Source organism: Polyodon spathula, chromosome 15 (genome assembly GCF_017654505.1).
Source record: "Polyodon spathula isolate WHYD16114869_AA chromosome 15, ASM1765450v1, whole genome shotgun sequence".
NCBI classification, from domain to species: Eukaryota; Metazoa; Chordata; class Actinopteri; order Acipenseriformes; family Polyodontidae; genus Polyodon; species Polyodon spathula.
This window is the reverse complement of record NC_054548.1, coordinates 11,856,387-11,882,251: the sequence shown is the minus strand read 5'-3', so window position 1 is coordinate 11,882,251 and position 25,865 is coordinate 11,856,387. Positions and strand designations below refer to the sequence as shown.

The 25,865-nt window shown below is 34.9% G+C and overlaps 1 protein-coding gene across 1 annotated transcript in view; it reads left to right on the top strand.

Moving 5' to 3' along the window:
* LOC121327511 (unconventional myosin-XVI-like) overlaps positions 1 to 25,865 on the top strand; it is a 153,819-nt gene that overhangs the window by 117,768 nt on the left and 10,186 nt on the right. Inside the window, exons 29-34 of the mRNA XM_041271581.1 lie at positions 2,828 to 2,924; positions 4,512 to 4,758; positions 7,989 to 8,296; positions 8,924 to 10,102; positions 14,701 to 14,859; positions 16,611 to 16,690. Coding sequence (XP_041127515.1) covers positions 2,828 to 2,924; positions 4,512 to 4,758; positions 7,989 to 8,296; positions 8,924 to 10,102; positions 14,701 to 14,859; positions 16,611 to 16,690 — 2,070 coding nt within the window. The remainder of the gene's footprint in view (positions 1 to 2,827; positions 2,925 to 4,511; positions 4,759 to 7,988; positions 8,297 to 8,923; positions 10,103 to 14,700; positions 14,860 to 16,610; positions 16,691 to 25,865) is intronic.

Sequence of the window (25,865 nt, the reverse complement as noted above, 5' to 3'; positions counted from 1 at the left end):
AAAACCTTATTCAAAGACCAAAAAGATCCTGAACACAGGGAGTGTTGCTCTGTTAAAAACATCCCTGTTTTGGGGTAGAATTGTCCACTGCTAATTGGTTGTGTATTCTTTGTAACATAAAAGCTATTTCTATTCTATTCCCATATGAGGACAAAACGTGACTAAACTTCCATATCTATCATATCAATAACAAGCATTCATAAAAGGGATGTGATTGTTTCATACTCGTGACAGAGTGATGTCCTTTTCTCTTATTGGAACAACATACTATACACACGTCTGATATGAAGTAAGAAAAAATGTATTTCCGAGGCAGCAAAACATTGCATTTTGATTTATTGATTATGTGAACAGAGAATTTACAAGTGTGAGGTGTGACTCAAAGAAATTCTCAATTAAATCAGCTGATAGGAATTTCCAGGTGATATATCAGGAATCCCTTTAAAGTCTACATAGCTAATAAAATAATCCCATAAATCTTACCAAGGTCTCACACTATGGAGTTAGAAAAACAATATCCACAGCTGTTACAAACTCTTTCAAATGCAATGTGTTCTGGGTTCAAATAAGATCTAATCTGAATGTTGAAGGGACTCATTTATGCTTGTCTGCCTGTCTGCCTTTCCAAGATTTGAAATAGCTGTCCTTGAATTGGTACCTCAGGTACCTCACGTGGGTACTTGCAACAGGGCAGTTCGTGGTGTAATGCAATGAGTGGTGTATACGGGAAGAATACCCTTATAAAAGTGTACTGTGTTATACTTGGGTAAAAGTAAAGATAGGGAAAGATAGAGAAATCACACTCATGGCAAACTATGATATAAAGTGTGGAAAAAAGCATGATCAGAGGAAAAGATACTGTACACTAAAGCTGTCTGATAAATAAGGGGAGGACCAATGGAATCTTAAAGGTATTGTGCAGACAACCAGTGTAATTTTGGAGACACAAAGGAGCACATTGACTTTGTAATTATCACATGAGGACAAATGCTTCACCAAAATGAATTACAATCCTGCAGCTGCTAATGATAAGTGGTCCTTTTATCTCACGTAGTATGTACATGGCAAGAAAATAACATGTACTCCCACATTCAGTAATTTTGTGTTTTACTATTAAAAAAGAATGAATTTCACTGCCAGTTCAGAGTCTCTGTCCCCACCCCCGAAATATGAGCTAATACTGTGTATTGGACACCCACTCACCACCCTCACAGTTGACTCGGTACTGCAGAATCTACAGCCTAGAGAAACACAAAACAAATCACTCTGACTAACAGATATTACAGACAATAGTTATCATGCTCTTTGTTTGTGCAGGAGTTTAATTAACTAGTATGAAGCAAGTAGGTAGTGCAACGGCATCACTAAGAGGTTTGACGTTTGCCTCCGTCTCCAAACACATCAGAGTTTGTGTTGTAATTTTACCACAATCATTTAAGTGTTTAACACTTTAAATGAATGCCACCCACAATTTGGTCAGATTGATTAAAAATGCTGTTATATTCTAATTTCAAGAATTCTGTTATTTAAAAAAAATTAAAAAATACAGAATACGTGCTGAAGGATCTTGTTAAAATACTTTTGCCTTTTCCACCACATGAAGTGGTTTTCTGTGGATACAGGTCCAGTTCATTCACACTATGTTTCCATCTTCACCTTAAATCCAGTTTGTAAAACTGAAGTTCATCTTGTTCCAATGTCAAACTGGGGTTGTGTATACCATACAACAACTTGTCTGTAAAGTCATAAGTTAATTCACCTACATCCAGTATTTTCTTGCTAGCATAATTATTTCACAGACCCCGGTCTGCTTTTGTTTGTTTTTTTTTTGTGTTTCTCCAATCTACGGTGATGATGTCCTTTGCATTGAACACTGATTGGGTTATTTCCTCCATCAGTGCCACTTGGGCAGAGCAAATTCATTCAGTTCATATGTCAAACTCGTACTGTGAGAGTCAGTACAGTTTGTGTTGATATTTAAACTGGCGAATGTATTCTTTAGTGAGGCCAGTTTGATTTTCAAACAATTCCAAACAAACTTTCGGTCTTTTTTTTTGACATTGTTCTTTCTGAAATGGTATGATAATACTCTTAAGAGAAGCTTCTAGACTGCAGTCGGGTATCGTTACACACATTTATATTTACCAGGTCCTAACATTGTTCGAGAACAACTATTCAACATTGTGCTTATTTCACTAGTGGGTTAGTCTGGCTATGTCATTGAAGTATTCATATTGAATGGATTAAAATAAAAAGGGATCTTAAACTCACCAAAAATATGAGGTAGTTTCATCTCCTGCCAACCCTTTGTAATGAATTAAAACCCATGATAAATCTGACTGTGGTGCAGACAAGTTGAAGACAGATAAATATGCCTGTTTGACTATAACTTGGAAAGACCCTAAATAAATGCCAGCTTTTCATTAACAAACTATTTTACAACGTACACTGCTGTTCTATCTTTAAAACTTATAAATGTTTTATGTCAATATCAAAAGATTATTTTTAAAATGTTCTGGGAATTTAAAAAAATCTCAACAGAAGTTGCTGATCGCCTCAAAAGCTCAGATGAAATGTCTCTTGAAATGAGTGCTGGAAAGAGTAGTTTGGTCATTAGATTACTCTTGTGTTCCAAAAAGTGTCAAATCAAGATTCCCTCCCAGGAGCCAATTTACTAACTTGCAGCATGCTTGAGAAAAGGTAGCTGTTGACTTTGATGTTCCTGATACCTGAGACTCATTGTTACATTTAAGACCTTGCTGCCAACTACACATTGACCATAGTTTCTTTTTTGCTCATTAATGACTCAGCTGTGTTTCATATTTAGGTGGGGCACAGCAAAGTGTTTCTGAAGTACTGGCAAGCTGACAGTCTTAATGAGCTGTGTCTTCAGCTGCAGAGGAAAATCGTAACCTGTCAGAAAGGTAAATGTTACATCTTAATTATTCTTGATATCTTAGCTATACTTTGCATATATTAATCAGAAAGGACCCTCAGCCATTCAGACACTTTCACTGATTTAAATCTAGATTTTGCACTTTTTTTGTAATACATAATATTTGGTACATTACATAATATTTAGTTCTCATCTTTAATATTAATTATATTGAACCCTTTCACAACAAACGTGTTCGCCATGCAGAACACTGCCATCTCTGTTTTACAACAGTTTGACGGTTAAAACCCTGCTCCTTGTTTTGTTCATGATAACTCTATCACACCACCTAAATAATGTGCAATCAACACAAGTTGAATCCACTTAATTACCATATACTTCATTACTAATTACACACATGTGGTGATTCAATAGGTAACGATTGTGCGTTATTTTGGTAGTATCAATAGATTTTTTAGGTTCTCCATCAGACAGGGAAACTTTCATTCATCACGAATGGGATCATCCCTGTTTCCACACCCTTTCAAACAATTATTACAATAAAGCTCTTCTGGGCCAGCCCGGCCCTCCCCCCGACATTACATCAGGGGATGTAGCGCTGTCATTGTGCGACTGGCCTTCAGAATCCTTTTTCCGGCCACAGGGATTGCACCTCCTTTTCATTTGAGCTCAGATTGAGACTTCCGCTTCTCTCCCAGAAGAACTTTGGTATAATAGGGCATGAAAACAAGGGTGTTCCCATTTGTGATAAATGATGGTTCCCTTCGGAGAACCAAGGTTATGTCAGTAACCACTAATTTGTTTCACTTAGTACTTTCATCACACAGAAACCTAAATTATAGGTAACAAATACATTCCCTTTATACCCCCAATGTCTTGCTTTTACCATGGGTGGTTATGTTGTTTGTGCTATAACTGCTTGACTTTTTTTACACTTTATTTTATGTTTATCACATATCCTTTAAAACATTTCTTCAAAAAGTTCTGTAGATAGTATCCTCCCTCATCTAGACTAGGTAGCATTTCTTAATCATTTTCATCACAGTACAGCAGAGACAGTAGTCAGAAACAAGAGAGCAAAATACAAACTTTGAGTTTGGGTTCTCAGCAGCAGCAATAGATTCAATACACAAAAGAAGCAATGTCTAAATGTGTGTAAATTAATAACTAACACATACTGTATTATGATATTATACCAGTGTTGGTACATGTGCAGTCTACTGCCCTTATATATTGATACAGTCAGGCTCTTTTCTGTGATAGGTACAGACAGAGCTGAGTTCTTAGTACAGAATGATTAGCTATTGTGAATCCCTACAAAGGAGGGACATCTTCAGAAGCAAGTTTTGTGAATCACAGAAGATACAGCATATAGCACGGGTTAAAAAAAAAATTGAAATAATTGTAGTTACACTTGTGCAGTACTAAAATAAAAAAAGGTTTCTATGTGAAACTGAATTTAAAACCCTCACGTTTCTTTATGGATATTGATTTGCTATTTCCACATTGTCTGCTTTACTGATGGATGCACATTAATACTAAGTTTTGCATTATTGACTGGTATCTCTGGTTTGACTCAAACTCATTGGCATGTAATTTTGTTCCATTGTGGTAGTTGTGAGAGGGTTTCTTGCACGACAGAGGCTGCTGCACACATTGAGCATCAAGCAGCAAGAGGTCACCTCAATGAGGAGCTTCCTGCAGAATGTGGAAGACAAGGGACTCAGAACTTACGATGGCTTGGTCATCCAGAACGCCTTGGATATTGCTCGGGAGAATGACTGCATCAGGAATGAAATGAACGGTGCTCATGTGAGAGAAAAATTTGAAAGCATCAGCGCAGAGCCAGAGGGAAATAAAAGGTAAGTGTAGACCCAGTTTGAGAAGTAACTGCTGAATTCCCTAACTCCCAGAAACAAGATATATAACCAATGTATGGCGTACATTTTAAATAGATAGCTATAAATATATAGCTTCAAATTATTATCCTATTTTCTCAGATATGGGAAGCTTATGTTAATATATTTATTAATTTATTTAAAATGACTATTGCTTTGTGTTGATTTTATCGATGTTTAAAAATATATGAAACTTGTGAAGTCCGTTTTACTCTTGCTCAAGATGAAAAACATAACCCATGTTAATGATAACATAACATAATTGATACAAAAAATGCACCTTTCTGAAAGCAGTACCAGAGATGGCGCTGAAAGCAGAGATTAGAGCTAGAGCAGATGCAATTATAAAACATAAATTTATTGGCTCTGTTGGTATTAAATGTCGGTTTTAACCATCTGCTCAAATTTCACTTCGATCGTATACTACTGTAACCTCTCTATAAAGAGAGAAATTAATAAAACAAAATTCTTCATTAATTGATTTCCATTTGGCAATATTTATTTAATTAAACTATATTAGAGAAGTTTTTTTTTTTTTTTTTAAATAAGAAAATTGTGAATTCCAGAATAAATCCAGCTAATTATTTAATATATTTCACATAATATTTAATTACGGTAATATAAAAAATAGTGACTGCAGTTTTAGTGACATTTGCCTTAGTACAGTAAAATATAATGCTAATTACCATACTGCTGCAGTCAATAAAGTATTTTGCTACATGTAAATATATACAAAATGTTTTTACACAGCACTAGAAAACCTGTGATTTAAACTGCACATGCATGGATGAAGGACTGTGTTCAGAAAAGGTTATCAGTTACATTACATCATCATTTGCCAGGTTAATATATTTCTTCCATAGACCCTGGGTAACAGTGAAACAGGCTTCAAAAGTTTTTTACATTTTTAAACACTGAGAAAATCAACTCAATCCAACCCCTCTCAATAGACACTCGATAGAAAAATAGCATTGGAGCTCTCTTTATATCCCACGATGCCTTGCACGTCGCCTGACAGAAGTAGAGGTGGAGTTGAGTATTTTGGTAATATTGAATATCTTTGGAAGTAACCGCCGCCATTTTCAAAAATGTCTTTTTCGCACCGTTTTTTATACCGTAGACAAGATTAATCGATATATTTTGTAATCTTTAATCACACTTGTGGGCTTTGATCGATTTAATAGATTAAAACCCTTAGTATATATGCACTTGGCAGTAATATGGGAAATTTAAGTGGTCGTGTTGGGTAGCAATAAAACTGGATAATTTTTAACTTTTGAATATTATAAAGCAAATAAGGGTCCTTCTTCTTCAAATACAACTCTTTTAAATTTGTAGAAGGTTTAGGTTGGTATAAGCTTTAGCCTGTGATGTAAATAAGATCATTTCAATTCATAGTCAAATAACTGCAGGGTGAAATATCACAACCAGAGATTAACATCAAAGAGAACATTTTGAGAACACTTATCTATTGTTGCTTGCATGTTTCAACTGATGTTTATAGTAACAACAACAAAAAAACAGGTGTTCTTTGGGATATATTTGAGGTCAGTTTAGTTTCAGGTTATGTAGTCCTCATTATTTCATGTAGCTGGATTCTGATTAGTTTGTCTGTCTGGCTATAATTCTGCAGGCTATTATCAATTGTCTCTAGGCTCATATTGCTGGCTGCCCCTGTCTTCTGTCCTGGAGGAGCTATTGATCCGAGTGGCAGACTAAGATCTCAGTGTTCTTCTGGGTGTTTTCTCTGCTGTGTGTGTGTATGTGTGTGTGTGTTCAGCATTGTCAATGTAGACACACTCAACAACTGCCTTTTCTGCCCAGGAAATACCTTTTGATAATTTAATTGCAGAATATTTTTTCCAAGAAAATGTGGCTTCAGTGTTTGGTCCCTTGGACTAAATCTGCAAACCCTCATTCATCTAGAGAATTCTGAATTCTACTTAATTTAGATTGTTCAGATTGTATTATTTTTTGTGTAAAAACACAGCTGATGTTAGGTGTGTGTGTGTGTGTGTGTGTGTGTGTGTGTGTGTGTGTGTGTGTGTGTGTGTGTGTGTGTATATATATATATATATATATATATATATATATATATATATATATATATATATATAATGTTTATGTGATTCTGTACTGATTCTATTTCTTGCAAATAACATCCTCGGGATTTGCATAAGGAACATACTAATAAATCTCAACCTGTAATGTATTTACGGGGATACCATGCAGCATCAGGTAACAGGGGTGTCTGGCATTCACATAGCTGTTCCAAACAAGTTAATTAGCTTTGAATAACCTCAATTATAATACACAGAAGTCTTCTTCCTGCACATGAAAGACTTAATTTAACACTGTGTTGAATAATTGCCTACTGTGCCTAAAGGTTTGATCTTTGGTGATTGCATTTACCTCACAGGCATATGGTAATGTTGTGTAGCATAGCCGGTAACCATAGTGCTGATCCATCAAGCAGAAATATTCTTCATACACAACAGTATGACATTTTAAACCCCAGCATGTGAACAGTCAAGTATGTGTGTTTTGACTGGTATATGTATGTATGCAGGTATATATAGTATATATGTAATGCACTCAGTAATACTTGAAAAGTATTAACATGGATTAAGGAGTATTGCTGTCAGACATATCTTTATCTTAACCCTAAAGAAATAACAGGTGGTGGTAGCAGATTAAGTCATATATATAAATTAGAGAATGCAAATCATATTATAGTCTTAGAGGATGTAGATCAGGCTTAAACAATTATATATCTGGGATTAATACAGTGCATAAATCCGTCTGTTTTATTGTATGAGTAGAATTGTTTCCCAGTATTCAAGTAAAGGTTTTTTTTTTTTTTTTTTTTTTTTTTTTTTTTTTTTTTTTTTTCCAGTTTTTGTATATTGCATCGAGATACAGTTTAAATGTACTGTGTAGAAAAAACATGCACAGTAAATAGTAAATGTTTCTGAGAGCTCTCAATTTTAATAAGCAAAAATATACTTGTTTACCAAGAAAAAGACCAGCCATGTCATATATGAATGTTTTTTTTTTTTTTTTTTTTTTTAGGTTACTCTGTTCACAGCAAGGGATTCGGAGAGGTTGTTTACAAAGAGTCTTAATTATGTTTGCATGAACTGACTCATTATTATCATTTGAATGATGCATCTGGGTATCATTTTATCTTGCAGAGCTGTAGACAAGGGTGGGAAGATCAATGAAGGCAGCCTTGGGGGTTGCCGGACACCCAAGCACTATCATTCCAGCTCTATTCCTATCCCTACGGCTGTGGACAACTTGGTACATTCCGCAACTGGTACATCAATCAAATCCTCTTCACTACAATCAGTGTTCAGCGTGGAGGATAGCAACTGCCTACCATCACCACGGAAACAGCCTCCTCCCAAACCAAAGAGAGACCCCAACACAAGGCTGAGTGCTTCATATGAAGCCGTTAGTGCATGCTTTTCAGCTGCCTCTAAAGAAACACCCAGTGAAGGTCAGCCATAACAACAAACATTAACATATCTTATGTGAAATATGATATATTATTATTACTTTGAACCTATGTATTGGCATTGTAGTCTTTTGAGGAACTGTACAAGTTTCATGACTAAGCCTTTTTAGTTTATCCAGCAATACATTATACTGTTTTTTTGCTACATTCTATACCCTTGCTTTAGTAGACCAGATATTAGTTATGACAACAGAAAAGAAAATCTAAGTGTCATGAAGAACTATTTTCTGGCCTGAAGCACAAAAAACATAAACATCTAAACTGGGGAACGAGTTTATTTAACTGTCCCTAAGTGTTTGTTTGAAGCAAGCATGGCTTCACTTAATTTAGTAGCATTCATTAAATTTGGCTGCAAATACTTTGTAGGAATACCAAAACTGGGTTTTACAATGCAACATGGAAACAGTATCAGTGTTTGTTATTAGTTTAACATCCTCTGAGTACTTGAGTTCTCTTCATAACCTTTAATGTAAAAACAACTGATATTTTGACGACTTGGAGTAGAAACTGTATTTGCAGACTAAAAATGTCTCCTGATATGAAGTTCGTCAAGCACGTAATAAGGTAAATGGGTTACCCTTTGATTAGTCTTTCTTCTACCTTTTGTAGATTTTCTTTCTCTTGTTAATGTAACTCTGGCTAAACCACGGCCTCATAGTGATGACTACAGCACAATGAAGAAGATTCCTCCACCAAAGCCAAAAAGAAGTCCCAATACTAAACTTAGTGGTTCTTATGAAGAGATTTCAGCTCCCAGACCAACTGAGGTTAAGCTGTCCTGTCTTATTAAGGGGAGGCACTGCCTAGGGATGATACAAAGGGCTGCTTCAGCAGATGGGCCCCAGTATGGTGTGCTCAGTTTGTACAGCTCACAGGAAGAAGAGGAGGCAGTATATATTGAAATGGTAGGAAACGCCAGAACCAAGAGCTTGACAGGGGTGGACAGTCCTGACCAAGGGGAGTCTGTGTATGAAGAAATGAAGTATTTTCTGCCAGAAGAAGAAACAAATGGTAAAATAATGGTGGCAAAAACAGACAAGTGTACCCAGCAGTTGTATGAGACCAAAAAGCTTGTAATCGTCGAGCACTTTAACCGTGTTCCTATAGGAAAAGTTTACTGCAAAGACGGTACTTGTGACATTCCGCCACCTTTCCCAAACCTGCTCCCTCACCGGCCACCTCTCTTGATCTTTCCCCCAACCCCTATTACATGTTCTCCTGCCTCAGATGAATCACCTCTAACACCACTGGAGTTCAAGAAGCTGCCAGTTTTTGAAACCAATCTGAACTTTCCAGTGCAGCCTGAAGGTTCCAGCCCACTCTCTCCACAGTGTGCAAGGCATCAGAAAGGAGATAGCGAGAGACCAACTTCTCCCAATCTGTCTGTTTTCTATATATCCAGCAAGGTCTCACCACCTCCAACACCTCCACCTCATCCTCTTCTTCCTCTTCCTCCTCCTCCTCCTGGGCCTCCCCCTCCCTACAGACCCCTGTCGCATTTTCCTTTTCCCCCAGAGTTGTATGCTTTGGCATTAGCAAAAGTATCTCAAAAGACAGGTAATACAACTGAAGCTCCTTCAGGCTGTTCAAAGGCTCCCTACTCCCCTGTAAAGACTGCCAGGGTGGAACCAAGAAAATCTCACTCCTGTTCTTCTTCCCCACTACCGTTCAATCCTGCAAATGTCAGACCTCTGACCAGCCCCATGGATGAGCTGACCACTCTCTTCAGCTCGGGAAGAAGCCTCTTAAGGAAGTCCGCCGCCGGACAGAAAATAAGGGAGCCAACAAGTGAGTGTTCATGATGTTATTAAACTGTTATGTTGTTTTGCTGTTCCAGATTAGTTCAGGAACCTGGTCTCTGACTTTTACATTTATATGATCTTTATAATTTTGTTATAATTTAGGTTTAGATGATGTTTAAAACATTCACAATTTCACAATAATAGTGGACAATTACGTGTTGTTTTGAAACATTTTATTAACCTAAAGTTTAAGTTTTAATGGTGACGTAACATTTGACATAAAGTGTAACGTATATCCACATACTAATATTCTAAGACAATTTTTAGCCAATCTTTATTGAGTTTAATTTTTTTTTTGAGGTTTCCTCAATGATGCATACTTTTTATGCAATTACAAAAAAAAATCCTGAAACTTAATACCAAACCAGCCAAGAAAGCAAGATATTTAAAGGGTTGGCAGCTTGCGAACATTTAACCACAAATTGAAAGAATTTTTGTCAACAGAGCGAGTAATTTCTTCAGACTTTGTTTCCATGTAATTATACAGTTGTTACCATGTCAGGGCAGGACAAAGTTATTACAATATTATTACTTGCTTATGTCTAACCTAGCGTGCTGTCTATGATCAGGAACCGATGTTTTTACTTTTAGCTCTTTAAAGTTATTTTAATCCCACCATGCAATTGTTTGAAAGGATGCACAATGCCACAAGACCATATGACTTACTTCACAAAACAAATATAAAGCCTTTGCAGAGGTTCAGGGTTTGGTTTGCCTCAGCTCAGATGTCAACCCTTGAAACTAAATCCTTCTTGATAGCTGTTATAAGCTTTGGATGTATTTTTCACATAATGTACATATTCTGCTAATTTATTAACACATTTCAATATTGAATTACCTCATGATCTGCTGCTTCTCCACATCCACAATGACTAAAAGCCTAAGCCAACACTCACAGACTATTACAAAGACTTGTGTTGCTTCCTCATGGGTACAACATATTATATTTAATAATATTATATTTCATAATGTATAATATATATTTATATTATATATATATATATTTATATATATTATATATATATATATTACATATAGACATATATATATATATATATTATATATTATATATATATATATATTATATATATATAATACATATATATATATAATATATATAATATATATATATATATATATAATATATATAATATATATATATATACGGATATATACGATACACAAACACACAACATACATTATCACTTACAAATATTACAAATATACATACAATATAATACATTTCTACCATGTTTTATACAAGGTTAAACATAGTGTCAGCAATATTCCCTGTCGCTAAAACATATCCCCAAACCAATTTAAAAAAAAAAAAAAAAAAATTGTGCTTAAATTTAATTGGCTGATTTCCAACTAGATTGTGAATATGAAAACAGGAGCTCAGCAGACCAGAAACTTCCACCTATTTCACTGCAGTAAACTTTATATATTGTCATATAAGTGACAAGAAAGAAATTAATATGTATCAGTGTATCTGACAATAAGTTTCTTGTTGAGATGTACAGTACATGAAATGTGATGTCGCTGGTTGGAGCATGTGGTAGTGGATCAAAAACCAACAGGGCAGTGACCCCCAGGACCAGGTTTGAGAACCACTGTAGTAGTCGATATATGAAGCTGTTTCTGTTTTCAAGGCTTTTTGACAGCCTTTGGCAAGTAAATAAATAAATAAACAAATAATGTGTTGCTTATGACATTTGTATAGGAGTTTTATGCAAGGAAATGTTACACACCAAAAATGAGAATATAAGATGGTGTTAATGTAACACCTTTAAATAAATTGGCAGGTATTCAAAGTGTCTTCATAACATGTGTCAAGATTACTAATTACTGTATAAGGGATGATGATATGATATGGGTTAAATTTCACTAGGCCTCTGGTTATCAGAATACAATTTACACAATATAAATGTATACTATACTTATGCTATATTCAAACATTTTCTATACTTGTAAATGTAGTCATATATACATATAAAAGTTACAGTAATCTACCACTCTATTGGAACAGAACCACTAAGCAGCATACAGATGTAGGAGCAGGAATAGGAGCAGTAGGGGTATTATTTTATAGTTGTCACCAATGTCTACCCAAGGACTGTCAATGGAAATTAGCCAATCGGTTAAATTGAAAATACAATGCATCTTGTGTTATGTTAATGACACTTGAGTTGTTATTATATGTGTCCCTGGCAAAGTAACATTTAAAATATTTTACAGATGTCTCACTGAGCCATTGAATATGTGATATCTCAAAATCACAAGATATGTTATTTCAGAATTATCACAGGAGCATTGACCAGAAAAGAAAGAGTCTATTTCAGTCTAATCTAAAAGAACACATTTGACAATGTTAATAATTTCATTTATGTATTCTGTAGACCAGTCTCCATAAAACAAAGTATAGCTTAAACAAAATAAATAGCTGAAAATGAAGGGTGTGTGCTGGTTAAGTATGTGCTGTACACCACATTGGCATAGCAGTAAATTAGGTATGACAGTAATGGCTTGGCTGGACGCAAATCTATTTATGTTGTGAGGTGGATGTTGGTCAGTAACCCTTACTTGCTACACATATTGTCCCCAGTGCATCTTTAGGTTTTACAAACAGGATCATTAATATTAGAAAATAGGGGGGTTAGTTCGTTCAGCTAAGGTTATTTCCTTCATAAAAGCTCCTAGGAATCCCCTATGTATAAAGTGCTTAATGTTATACAAGACAAATAAAAGCACAAATTTCAGCTTCGACAGATATAGTATTTCCATGTGTCTTTCCAAACAGCTGAACATTATAGAGTGCAAATAGTAATAGAATAGGATTACAGTAGCCATAATTTGTTGTCCTATTATCAATCACATATATGAATCTTTATTACTACGGTTTCAGACATTCATCATTAAAAATTATGTTTCCAAGAAGTGAAAAGACCCTAGTTACTGCTACATGTCAAAGTATTTTTAAAAGCCCTGTAACAAGAAAGTGTACTTATGAAGAATACAAGTGAAAACTACAAAAGTAGAGTTGTGCAAACATTTTAAATGAATATAAATCTAAAGTTGTTCTGTGAGTAAACCATAAAAAAAAAAAAAAAAAAAAAGTTGCTTGGGGATCCGGGAGCCACATGTTCCCAAAAAGTATTGCTATCAATTTCAAAATTGTTGAAAATTACTAAACAACAATGTTAAAGATGAACCCCCTTATAAATAGCTTATGATCAGACCGTTATTCAGGTTGACATTTCATTTTTGTGATTAATAAAATATTACGGCTGATCCCCTGCTGTGGTCATGGGACTTGCTGGTTTCTAGATGATAAAAGCCAATCTCTACACTACTGTAGCATTGGAATCTCTAGGTCAAGTTCGACTGTTGACATTGTAGAAGAAAAACGTACCCTTTTTGTTAGGTATTAACAGAGGGAGGAAAAAGAGAAAAGGAGATGGTATCTTGCAAAAGAACGAACTGCTTTATTCCGAGGACTTCACATTGATACAAGCAGGAGCGTAGAGTATCTTGTTCACAGCTTCCATTTTACTGCACTGGCTTTCCAGGAAGTTCTATAGTTTTTATAGCATTAGGGTAATTCACTAGCCAATAGAATTAAAAATAAGTATCACCCCATTACGAAGAACACCCAAAATTAGACTCTCTTCTTAATAATGCGTCTTATAAAAGAACACAGCTTTTAGTTTTAACCCTTTAAATACTACACTTTTGTGGCACTAATTTTACTGCATTGCACTGTTATCGCCTTATATCTCAGACATTTCAGGTACTGACTTTGTATTAGAGGGTTATATACTACATGCTAAATGTGATGGTGACATTGACCTGTGATATACCTGAATGCAAATGACAACTCACTGAGATAATGGGCCCAATTCACATAGCTTATTGTTTCCACCATTTTCTATGTTCTTATGCACTATATTCCCCTGTAGTATATCCGATTTTGGCTTGAGATTACCAAAATAAAAGGATACACATGTAAAAAAGAGTGAAGTTAAACTCTATACAGCATGTGATGTTTAGAGCCTTTACAACTTAAGTCTCCCAATGAAGGAACTCAGCATATATTGCATTATTGTTATATAATTTTAGTCCACATTTAATGTGCTGAATTAGAAAACAGTGTTTTTCTTTGAGTTCAGGACAATGGATCCTTTTATCAGTTCATACATAACATACAGAAATATGTTTAGGAACCTTGCCTCAAAATAGTTTTACCCCATTAAAGCAATCATCAAAAATGTATTGTGGTGAATGTGTGCCCCATGGGGCATATTAGATCTATATTACAGGAGTGGGAGCACAAGCATTACATTCCCATCTGCGGGTTATTGATTATCAATCTAATATCTACGACTCCATGAAGAAGGTGCTTTCTCCATGATTGTAAAGCAAATAAGAAAATATTACATGCAGGAACAAATTGAGAAGAGTATATGATACAAATGTATACCTTATTTAAAAAAAAAAAAAAAAAAAAGACTGTAGTTTACCAATTGCCATCTTGTCATACTGTAACAGCATTTTGTCTAAGTGCCTTCTCTTTTTCAACAATAGGCAGCCACTCAAACATCAACATGCCTTGCAGGGAGAACTACAGTGAAACAGGACCGTTGCCAGAACTTCAGGACAGAAATGCCAATAACCATGTGACTACCTTCTCTTCATCAGCACTCAGTCCTATTGCAGTAGAAAATGGAAACCAGATTTCAAATGGTAAAATTGTGGCGCATGGCCTTTAGAGCCTTGTTGAAGTTGTATGCTAAACTTGAACTTTACTCCCTAGTGATAAGGCATCTTATCATCAGACCACTGTAATCATTACTGCCCTGGCCTTTCACCACTAGCATGTTTGCATGTGTGTTGTTATAGGCAGTGGATGGCTTCAGATGTTAAATATATCGGTTTATATATTTAGAACATTTTAAAAGTAATATTTTAAAAAGAATTAGCACAATCCATGGAATTTTTACACCTGTTAATCCCTAAAGAAATATCCTCCCATTTTTAATTTTTTTTTATTAAGCAATACTCTGTTTTACATGCCGGCAGATTGCATTTCATGAATCGTTTTCTGTGGTTCTTAATATGAAATATGTAAGGACATTTCATATAGATGCTCTGTGGGTGATAGAGCATCCAAAAAATGTATTTACAGGCGCGATATGCTTTCCCAGGTAGGTGCATCCTTAACTTTATAGGCTTAAAAAAAAAAAAAATCTTTAATGAATTCTCTCTCTCTCTCTCTCTCTCTCTCTCTCTCTCTCTCTCTCTCTCTCTCTCTATCTGCCTTGACACACTTTTGTCTGAACCGGCTCCTGATTTTAGCATATGGTGTCCCCGAGAATTTACAAAAAAAAATCAGATATTCCTTTTTGGGACATTTCAGTTATCGTTCTCAAGCTTCTAACAGCTTACAATCACATTCTAGGTGCAGTACTGTAGATGCCCCATATGAAAAAATATATCAGCATCACACCGGAGCAATTCTGGCTGCCCTTGTAAATAAAATACACTGTTCAAACAGTTTTTACAAGTAACATTTATAACTTGCAGTATTAACAGTATTAATTGCACAGTTAAATCAGTTACTTAAATTATACTAATCATATATTTACCATTGTTTTGCATTTAACTTTTTCCTCATGAGAAGCCAAAAACTTGTAATTCAATGTCTGCCCAAATGCCTTGTTGTAGCATAACCAGAAAACAGAGTTTTCTTTGCCAGTGCATGTTAAAGTGCTTTATGTACACCTGTGTTTGTGAAAGTACATACTGAATAGTGGGGTCGCAAGCAGTGATCGCCTACATTATAAATAAGGAGGTGAAAACTTCTTCATACCATTGGATAATTTTTTTTTTTAAAGTATGTGATATTAATGAAGTCATTTTTCACAGCCTGGGCATTTGTATTTTAATTAAGTATTTTAACAAAATAGACATGGGTTCATGTCAGCAGCTTTTCTCTTTTCTGTTTCAAAATGGGACACTGTAGTTGTGCCTACGATTTGAAGTGCTGTCACTATTTTTTACTGTCGGGTAGATGTATTGACCATTCTGAAGCAGGCAGAAAGCAAACTGGTGAAAGTTTAAATTAACCACCACTTTGGTCTGTGGAAAATAGACACAGATTCTTAGATCATTATATATGCTGCCAAAAAGAAAGTGTCAGAATAACCAATACCCAAACTAGCCAATAGATTAAGTACGTGTTTTCTGCAGCTCTAGAAAATACTCAATTGATGGAAAATGATGGCGTATTGCCCTATCCTCCAGCGGATCTGCTTTGAAAATAAACCCCATGGTCTCTACTCTATAATAAACAGAAATTAGGGCAGCAGAATTTACAAGATGTAACAACAAATAGTCCTAGTTCAGATATTTGTTTGGTAAAAAACTATGTAAGGATCTGTTTATGTATAATAAATGTATCTCCCATTAAAATACAATTTTGTTTTTGTTCATAGGTTTGCCAGAGAATTCAAAGACTTCCGGTAGCTCAACAGCTCCATCAGTTCAAAGACACATAGAAGGCCATAATAGTCAGGTAATGACCTACATTTACCTGATCTCTTTCAAACTGATAGTATTGAGATGGGATCCGGTATAAATAACAGAAATTAATTATTTACTAACGATAGTTAATCATTATTGAAAGAGACAAACTCTAGAGATAAATACACAGTCCTGAGTGGCACGTTTGATATGGAATTCTCTAAAGAATAAACATAAAGCTAACCAAGAGAGCCGTAATAAAGTGATCCCCTAACAGAAGCAGAAATATTACTTGTGTAAATTGGGTGATCTGAACTTGAAAACAGGAAGAATTATGTTTGCTGTTTTGTTATTAAGTTGGTGTTAAAGTTAGGAAGAGCCTTTCATCAACACAAAGTCATTTATTCCATATCCCACAAATTCAGTTTAATGGCTCATAGGCTCTTATTCTGAGGTTGTTTATTTTTAATTTAGTAATTTCTGAAAATTGAACTAAAGGCTTTGTGAAAAAGCATTTTACTGGTAATGCTAGCATGGAAGCACTACTAACTTTCTTGGGTGTCGCAGGCTACTTTGTAGTTTAAACCAGTCACTTAATAGGCCGCAGAAGACAACTATTAGGTTTTAGAATCCAAACTGGGCAGGCTTTTCTTAGGAACTTTACAGTATACATAACCAAGAGTTGATGTTTTTTTAAATTTCTTTTTTGGAGATTTACTTGTTTTGGATGTTCATCTTGTAGAACCAGAAAGCCCCAGCATCATCAACGACAGATTAAAGAAATTGGTTGAATGTTGTCAGTACATGGGGCACTATGAATATTGTTAATACAGATGCAGGTATTAGATCTTTACAAACATAACTTTTGACTACAATCGTCAGACCTTCGTACCTTGAATAAATTATTATTAATTAGTCATTTATCCAAAGTGACATACAGAGATTAGGGAGTAAACTATCCATCACAACTGCTGCTGCAAAGTCAATCACTATAGGACCTTGGTTTTACATTTCTTCCAAAGAACATTGAATAAATGTTGAATAAATCTCTGGAGTATCATATTCTGATAACCATTTCTTAAACAGCATAACAACAGGGTAAACCAGCATGTTTGAGATTCAGAAGAAAAACAGATTCCTGGTTTTCCTGAATGGCAACTTTCACGTTGTGAAATACTATTTGTAATATATATATATATATATATATATATATATATATATATATATATATATATATATATATATATATATATATATATATTTCTGTGACTATTTTGTGTGTGTGTTGCTTTAAAATGGTACTGGTACAACATTGCTGCTGCATTTCTGTTCTGATTTCTCGTTTGGAAGTGTTGGCATCATGGCGGTTATTCAGTAAGAATGGATTGCTTTCTCTTCCTATTTTATATCCTTTCAGAGGGGACACCTCTCCTTCTCTGCCTGTGGCTCTGGAGGCCCAGTCTAAGGTGGGGGATGGGTGTGCTGATGTTTATGGGGCATGGGGTGAGTTTGGTAAAATGTTGTTTACATTTAGCACACCCCCAGCTGGCTTGTTTTCTCTGAATTTAATCACATTTATAGAGCCACTATAGCCATTGTCACTATAAAGGTATGTGCATTGACACTGTATCACTGCTGCTGTTATACTGGTGCTATGGAAGTGATTTAATTCATGGTTGTGCTTAATCTTGTTTTGTTTTTCAACTGTCAGGGACCTTTAATGTGTTACTGACCACACTATAGTGTTTACTGTAAAATACTATACTGATTTACATATTCCTCTTTTTCAACATATTCACAGTTATTTTGCTGGCCCACTGTTTTGTTGAAATCCTGTGCTCACAAGAACATTTCTTGTCAGTGTTACAGATACACTGTTTGCTTCCATAGACACACATCCCACCTGGATACCTCAATATGAACAGTCATGTTTGTTAACAAAATGTGCATACATCTTGCCTGTAAACTATGGTGATGTCTATGGGGTTCATATCCCACCCAAGTCCAGCTATATTTATGTTTTTATTTATCCCATATAACCCATATTAATAATTATTATTATACTATAATAAAAAAAAAAAACATGGTTAACACTGATTTTTTAATGATCTTTGAATTCAAATATCAAACCCATCAGGATTGTGTTAAACAAAAAAAAAAAAAAAAGAGTGGACCACAGCGGTCTGCTACAGTATGCATTGTGTTTTGTTATAAACTCTACAGCTGTTCGTTAACACTTTAAGGTTTGAGCATTAAATGTAACTTGATTTGTATTATTGCCCTGGAAATGTCACTTGAGCTCACCAGGTGTTACAATGCAAAACAAGCCCCAGTAAATTTGGGTAAAAGCTTTTGTCCCTTTTATGATTCTTTCACTTTGCAGGAAATTATGCATAATGATCCCCTAGACTTATTTAATGCAGTTTAAAGTAGTTTTCAGACAACAGGGGTGCTGACGTTTTCCTATTCCTAATGATCGTCTGAACTTTACTGTTAGGTCTTCTTGCTTAAGTGCTGACTGTCTTCCTTTGCTTCCCCCTGCTTGTAGTTATAATCAGTTCTTCTACACATACGTGTTGGTTACTATAGCTTCCAGGTATTGGTTAAAAGAAAATAGTCTTTCTGAAGAAGAATTTGGAATCTGCCCTAATTAACAGTACTGCAAAAATACAGCTATTAATATTAAATCAGCCCTGCAATTATCCTATTACTTGTGGTACGTTTTTAGTCCATTAACTTGCTTGCTAAATCAATCAATCAATCAATATTTATTTTATATAGCGCCTTTCATAGTGGAACACCACCACAAAGCACTTTACAAGATTCAATAAATATAAGAAAATCCATAATACTTCAAATATAGAAATGAATAAAACATGATATACAGTGGAAAGTACATAATACATGATAGTAGCATAATAGATGAAAATAGTACACTAAATTCAGTGGAAATTGCAGAATGCATGAAATAGTACAATACAGTGGAAAGTGCACAATACATGATAGTAACAATACATGAAATAGTAGCAGCTACTAATAACAGATATGAGGCTTAAGGAGCATGGAAAGCAAAAGAGAACAGGTGGGTTTTGGGAGTTGATTTAAAGCGAGCTATGGTCGGAGCATCACGCACCAAAGCTGGGAGAGAGTTACAAAGAGTCAGAGCCATGAAGCTAAATGAGCGTTGTCTAAGTGTGGTGCACTTTTGCTTGGGGATAAAAAGCAGGCCAGAGTCGGAGGACCTCAGCTTGCGGGTAGGGACATAGCGGGTCAGCAGGCTGAGGAGGTACTCGGGACCTGTGTGATGAAGGGCATTGTAGGTAAGCAGGAGAGTTTTGAATATAATCCTGAACTTCACAGGTAGCCAGTGCAGCTGGGCAAGACGGGGGGGTGATGTGATCATGTTTTTTACATCTCATAAGGATCCTGGCAGCAGCATTCTGAACTAGCTACAGTCGGTTTAGGGTGCGTGCCGGGAGACCACCATATAGAGAGTTGCAGTAGTCGATTCGAGAGGAGACAAATGCATGACAAGGTATCTCTGCATCCTGGAGGGAAAGGCAGGGGCGGACTTTGGAGATGTTTCGAGGATGGTAGAAGGAAGATTTGACCATGGAGGAGATGTGGGCAAATAGAATACCTATATTGTTGATTTGCTTGATATTAGCTCTGACCAATAATTGACATAATATAAACCAAGAAAAAATGTGAACATTTTGAAAATTCCCTGTGAAACTTCTTAATGGTAAGTATAATTAGGATTTGTATTAACTTTATTTTTAGAATGCAGCAATATTTTAAAAAAAAAAAGAAGGTACATGGTACTAAAATACGTAATGATGGTATTATATATAGAGAGGACAATAGACGAGCTTCAGTGAGTTACAGGAAAATAATTCCATCTAGGGTTTATGTGATGGCATAAACTACTGAAGCCCATCTATTATTTTTTTTTATAATACATGGATATTATCTGTGATAAAAAAAGACAATAAATGGGTGTCATATTGCAAGTGAATTTAGTGAATAATAATAAGATAAATTAAGTCAATAGTAAAGAATCTTAAATATCGTTATTTTGATAATTCAGAAACGGTGAATTAAACTGGGTAGATATTAAACTGCAAAAAATGATGTATTTTTAAGGAAAAGGTGTTTCAATGAGATATGCTATCTATTTTATTTTTTAGTCGCTGTCAGAGTCGAAGATTATTTGTCTCGTTTGCTTGGTTGGTGCTGTCGTCGGTGGAGGATGATTGTAAATCTTCACAGAGACAGATTTGTTAAAAGTGCCTAAAAACCATGAATTGTGGGTGTTGTCGAGTGATTTAAAATAAGACATTGTGTGGTTAAAAGTGGTCTCAGGGTGCACAGGACTCAAATATGAGTTAAAGCTCAAGTATAATTCTCTAGACGAATATGCCATTTTGACATCACTACTGCTGTATTATGGCTCAGGATGTAAATATAGCCTTCATCCATGTATTTTATATATATATATATATATATATATATATATATATATATATATATATATATATATATATATATATATATCTATTTATACTACGGAATCTCATATAACGCATATTCAGTAACTAAACGTATATTAGTTAATATTACCGTGATCTAGACGTATATTTACGGAGTGGCCAGGTCCTTAGTCACATTAGATGCAGGAAATAAAATGGCACTAGAATGTACTGAAGCCATATTTACATAATTATATCAGATCTAATTCTTATAGAATAATAGATTGGCTGCAGTGAATTAAAAGGTTACGATTGCATTAAAGGGTTCTGATGACACGACACAAATGAGAGCGAAAGCCCCAGTGGTTTATGATGAATTCACCAGAAGCCAGAGATGCAATTATAACATAAAGCAATTCACTTCAGCCCCATTTGAATTTGAAGGGTTACACTGAAGGCTGTTTTCATTGCTGTTTTTTTGTCTCGGTGAATGATTCTCTTGCTTGTAGTTGGGAATTTCAAAGTGGGCCATTTTCAGTGCTGCTGGGTTTTTTTTTTAAATAAAAACAATACCTCCTGTTTAGAAGAAATTGTTGGGAAGTCATAATTAGGATGATTGTAAATAATATAATATAGTGATATCATTTGGGAATTGCTTGAATCTAACGTGTACATGTATCAGGAAATTAAACCCAATATGTTAAAATTGCAGAGGTTTGCTTAATTCTAAACAAATGGCTCTAGTCAAAAGAGAGAATACTGATAGACCGGTCAAAGTTGCTGTTAGGTTTCTGCTGTATATCACTTCTATAATATTATTCTCATATTAACCATTTTTACATTGAACATGTTTCTAAATGACCTTTGAAACAGCTTACATTACTATGAGCAGCTGCTGAAAAGATATACAGTGGCTCTCAAAAGTATTCACCCCCATTTTGGACTTTTTATTGTGTTACAACATGGAATCAAAATTGATTTAATTAGGAGTTTTTGCCACTGATCAACACAAAAAAAAGTTCATAATGTCAAAGTGAAAAATAAAATCTACAAATTGTTCTAAATTAATTACAAATACAAAACAAAAAATAATTGATTGCATAAGTGTTCACCCCCTTGAGTCAATATTTGTTAGAGGCACCTTTGGCAGCAATTACAGCCATGAGTCTATTTGAATAAGTCTCTACGCTTTGCACATCTGGACACTACAATTTTTGCCCATTCTTCTTTACAAAATTGCTCACGCTCCATCAAGTTGGATGGGGACCTTTGGTGAACAGCAATTTTCAACTCTCTCCACATATTCTCAATTGAATTGTGGTCAGGGCTTTGACTGGGCCACTCCAGGACATTGACCTTTTTGTTTTTAAGCCACTCCAGTGTGGCTTTGGCTGTATGTTTGGGGTCATTGTCCTGTTGGAAGATTAATCTTTTCCCGTCTCAGGTCTCTTGCAGACTTCGACAGGTTTTCCTCCAGGATTTCTCTGTACTTTGCTGCATCCATTTTGCCCTCTATCTTCACAAGCTTTCCAGGCCCTGGCACAAAGAAGCATCCCCATAGCATGATGCTGCAACTACCAAACTTCACGGTAGGGATGGTGTTCTCAGGATGATGTGTGGTGTTAGGCTTGTGCCAAACATAGCGCTTAGCGTTGAGGCCGAAAAGCTCTATTTTGGTCTCATCAGACCATAGTACCTTCTTCCACTTGGTCTCAGAATCTCCCACATGCTTTCTGGCAAACTCTAGCTGAGATTTGATGTGAGTTTTTTTCAACAATGGCTTTCTTTTTGCCACGCTCCCATAAAGGCCAGTTTTGTGAAGCACCCAGGCTATTGTTGCCATAAGCACAGTGTCTCCCATCTCAGCCGTGGAAGACTGTAACTCCTTTAGAGTTGCCATAGGTCTCTTGGTGGCATCCCTGACTAGTGCCCTTCTTGCCCGATTACTCAGTTTTTGAGGACGGCCTGTTCTAGACAGATTCACAGTTGTGCCATATTCTCTCCATTTCTTAATAATGGACTTTACTGTGCTCCGGGGGATATTCAATTCCTTGGAAATATTCTTATTTCCTACCCCTGATTGGTGCTTTTGAAGAACCTTATTCCGAATTTGCTTTGAATGTTCCTTTGTCTTTATGATGTAGTTTTTGTTAGGAAATATACTAACCAACTGTGGGACCTCCCATAGACAGGTGTATTTAACCTGAAATCATGTGAAACGCCTTGATTGCACACAGGTGGACTCCATTCAACTAATTATGTGACTTCTAAAGACAATTGGTTGCACCAGAGCTTATTTAGGTGTGTCACAGCAAAAGGGGTGCATACTTACGCAATCAATTATTTTCTGTTTTATATTTGTGATTAATTTAGAACAATTTGTAGATATTATTTTTCAGTTTGACATTATGGACTTTTTTGTGTTGATCAGTGGCAAAAAAAAAAAAAAAAAAAAAAGTGGCATTTAAATGGAATTAGACTTAAATGAAGTTAAAAACACTTATTTGATCATTTTAAAAACTGATTTAACATTTAAATTAAAACGTAGATTTATAACAGTTTAGTGCTGGTTAAAAAAAAGTGTGATGTTTTGTTTACAAAGCAGTAAAAAAATAAATGGCTAGATGGAAAATTTAAATAATGATACCATACCAAAATACCATCTGTACTGTACAATTATATGTCTACCATTTGCATTTAAAAGCTCAAGAAAAAATTATCAACCTGGAAATGAAAATGTTTTGTATTTTTTGGTCCTAAATATTTCCTCGGATAATTGTCTCATATACAAATGACAGTCATATAGTTATATGGTGACAGTTTATATAATATGCTATGCTTATGGATCATGCAGTTTATTAAATAACATGTTTTTCAAAGGCTTATCTAGCTTTGCTGTATGACTCATTTTGCATAAACTACAAGACATTCAAATTAAAATTACAGTTTTAATTGCAAATGTTATTAGGCCCTGCCAGCTAAGCACACTGTATTATACTGTAGGAGATTGTCGATTAGTCTTTTGTTCTTCTTGTGACAGCAAAGTCTTTATAGTATACTATTACTGGAACAAATACAATAGTAGCCGATTTATGCTAAGTGCGCCATATATTCTGTAAAGCATGTTTTAGTATAAAACCTCAACAATTCTGTCATTTCCACTGCGATTGTATGTGTGTTTTTATTTTTATGTGTATTTTATTATTATTATCACTATAGCCGTGATATAAAATTCATGGACATTGTCAGGTTTTCTTTTTAACTTTTCTAAACTAAATTATGAATGTGACTATTTGAAAGCTGATGTTAGAAACACAGTAAGGCCAAGGGTCTATAAGATGTGAATTGTGTCTACAAAAAATGTAATATTTACAATGAAACGTATTTCTCCTTTATTAAAAGTAGGGCATATTTGCAAATATTGTTGTCTATTTGTACACTTCTGTTTTTTTGTTTTGTTTTTTTTCCATTTGCATGGCATCCTATGAAGGCCCACTTGGGTAATTTTGCTAATTTTAAGGTAATTTTCCTGCTTTGCATCCATTTATTTATTGCTATCTTTTTACAGTGTAATATTAGACTATTTACTGCATCTCTTCATATTAAACAATATACTGAAGACAGAAGCTGAATAAAGTAAAATAAAATATGATATATATATATATATATATATATATATATATATATATATATATATATATATATTATATATATATATATTCGTCAGCAATGGCTAAATCAAGCTTAATCAAAGCAGAATAGAAAAAGAGAACAATGCAGTCTCAGTAAAACTGTTGTTAGTGGAAGTGGTGATGGCTGTGGCATTATTTGCATAATGTCATGCAGTCTCAACTCTCAGGAGAATGATGTGGTTTAAAGAGGGACCCTGGGGCAGCATTAGCGCACCAGGTTCAGGTTTTGATTTAGATCTGAGAAGCATGTACACACATAACTCGTAGCTGACCTTTGATTCATATGCAGTCTAAAGTGACTAGTGAGGAGAGACCAATCAAACTAGATTTACATATTGACTTGATTTACATTTAATGTTCAAACACATTTCTTCACTAAGGTCTACCTTTAATTAAACCATTCTAAACATGGTAATACGTGAAACTAATGAAGCACTGTTTAATTATTGTTATGAAAGAGGTTATTCTTGCTAGAAACCTTTGTATGTATTGTAGTCCGTTTCTGAAAAAGGCTTTGTTCTATTTGGGGTTTGTGATACTAATAATCAGTCCTTTCCCTTGGTATGGTCCTAGTTACTGTGAAATATAAGACAAATACTGTATAGTACAATACATGGATTTAATGTATTGAATGAAATACCAAAAAACAAATAAATTAACAATATGTCACCAAAGAAGTGCATCAGTGTACATTTGCTATGTTTTATAAACATCTAAGTAAGTGCTAGCTTAGCCATTTAAAAAAATAGTTTCATTCAGATATACAGATACCGTTGTGTTTAACCCTATGCTAACAAATGCAGTTTCCAGTCAAAACATTCTCTTTCTGTACAATATATTTATATATTGGTCACACTATAACAGCATAATAATATATACAATTCCCAGTACCAATTATCATTCAAAAACCAACAAGAGGCATATTATTGTGAAGGTAAGTGTTTTTATTACAATATTTTAGTTTTATTATGCATTAAAATAAGCAGACTTTATTTCAATAAGTTACTATGGTAAGATTCTACAGTATATGGTACATAGTTACATGTATAGTACCTATTATTGC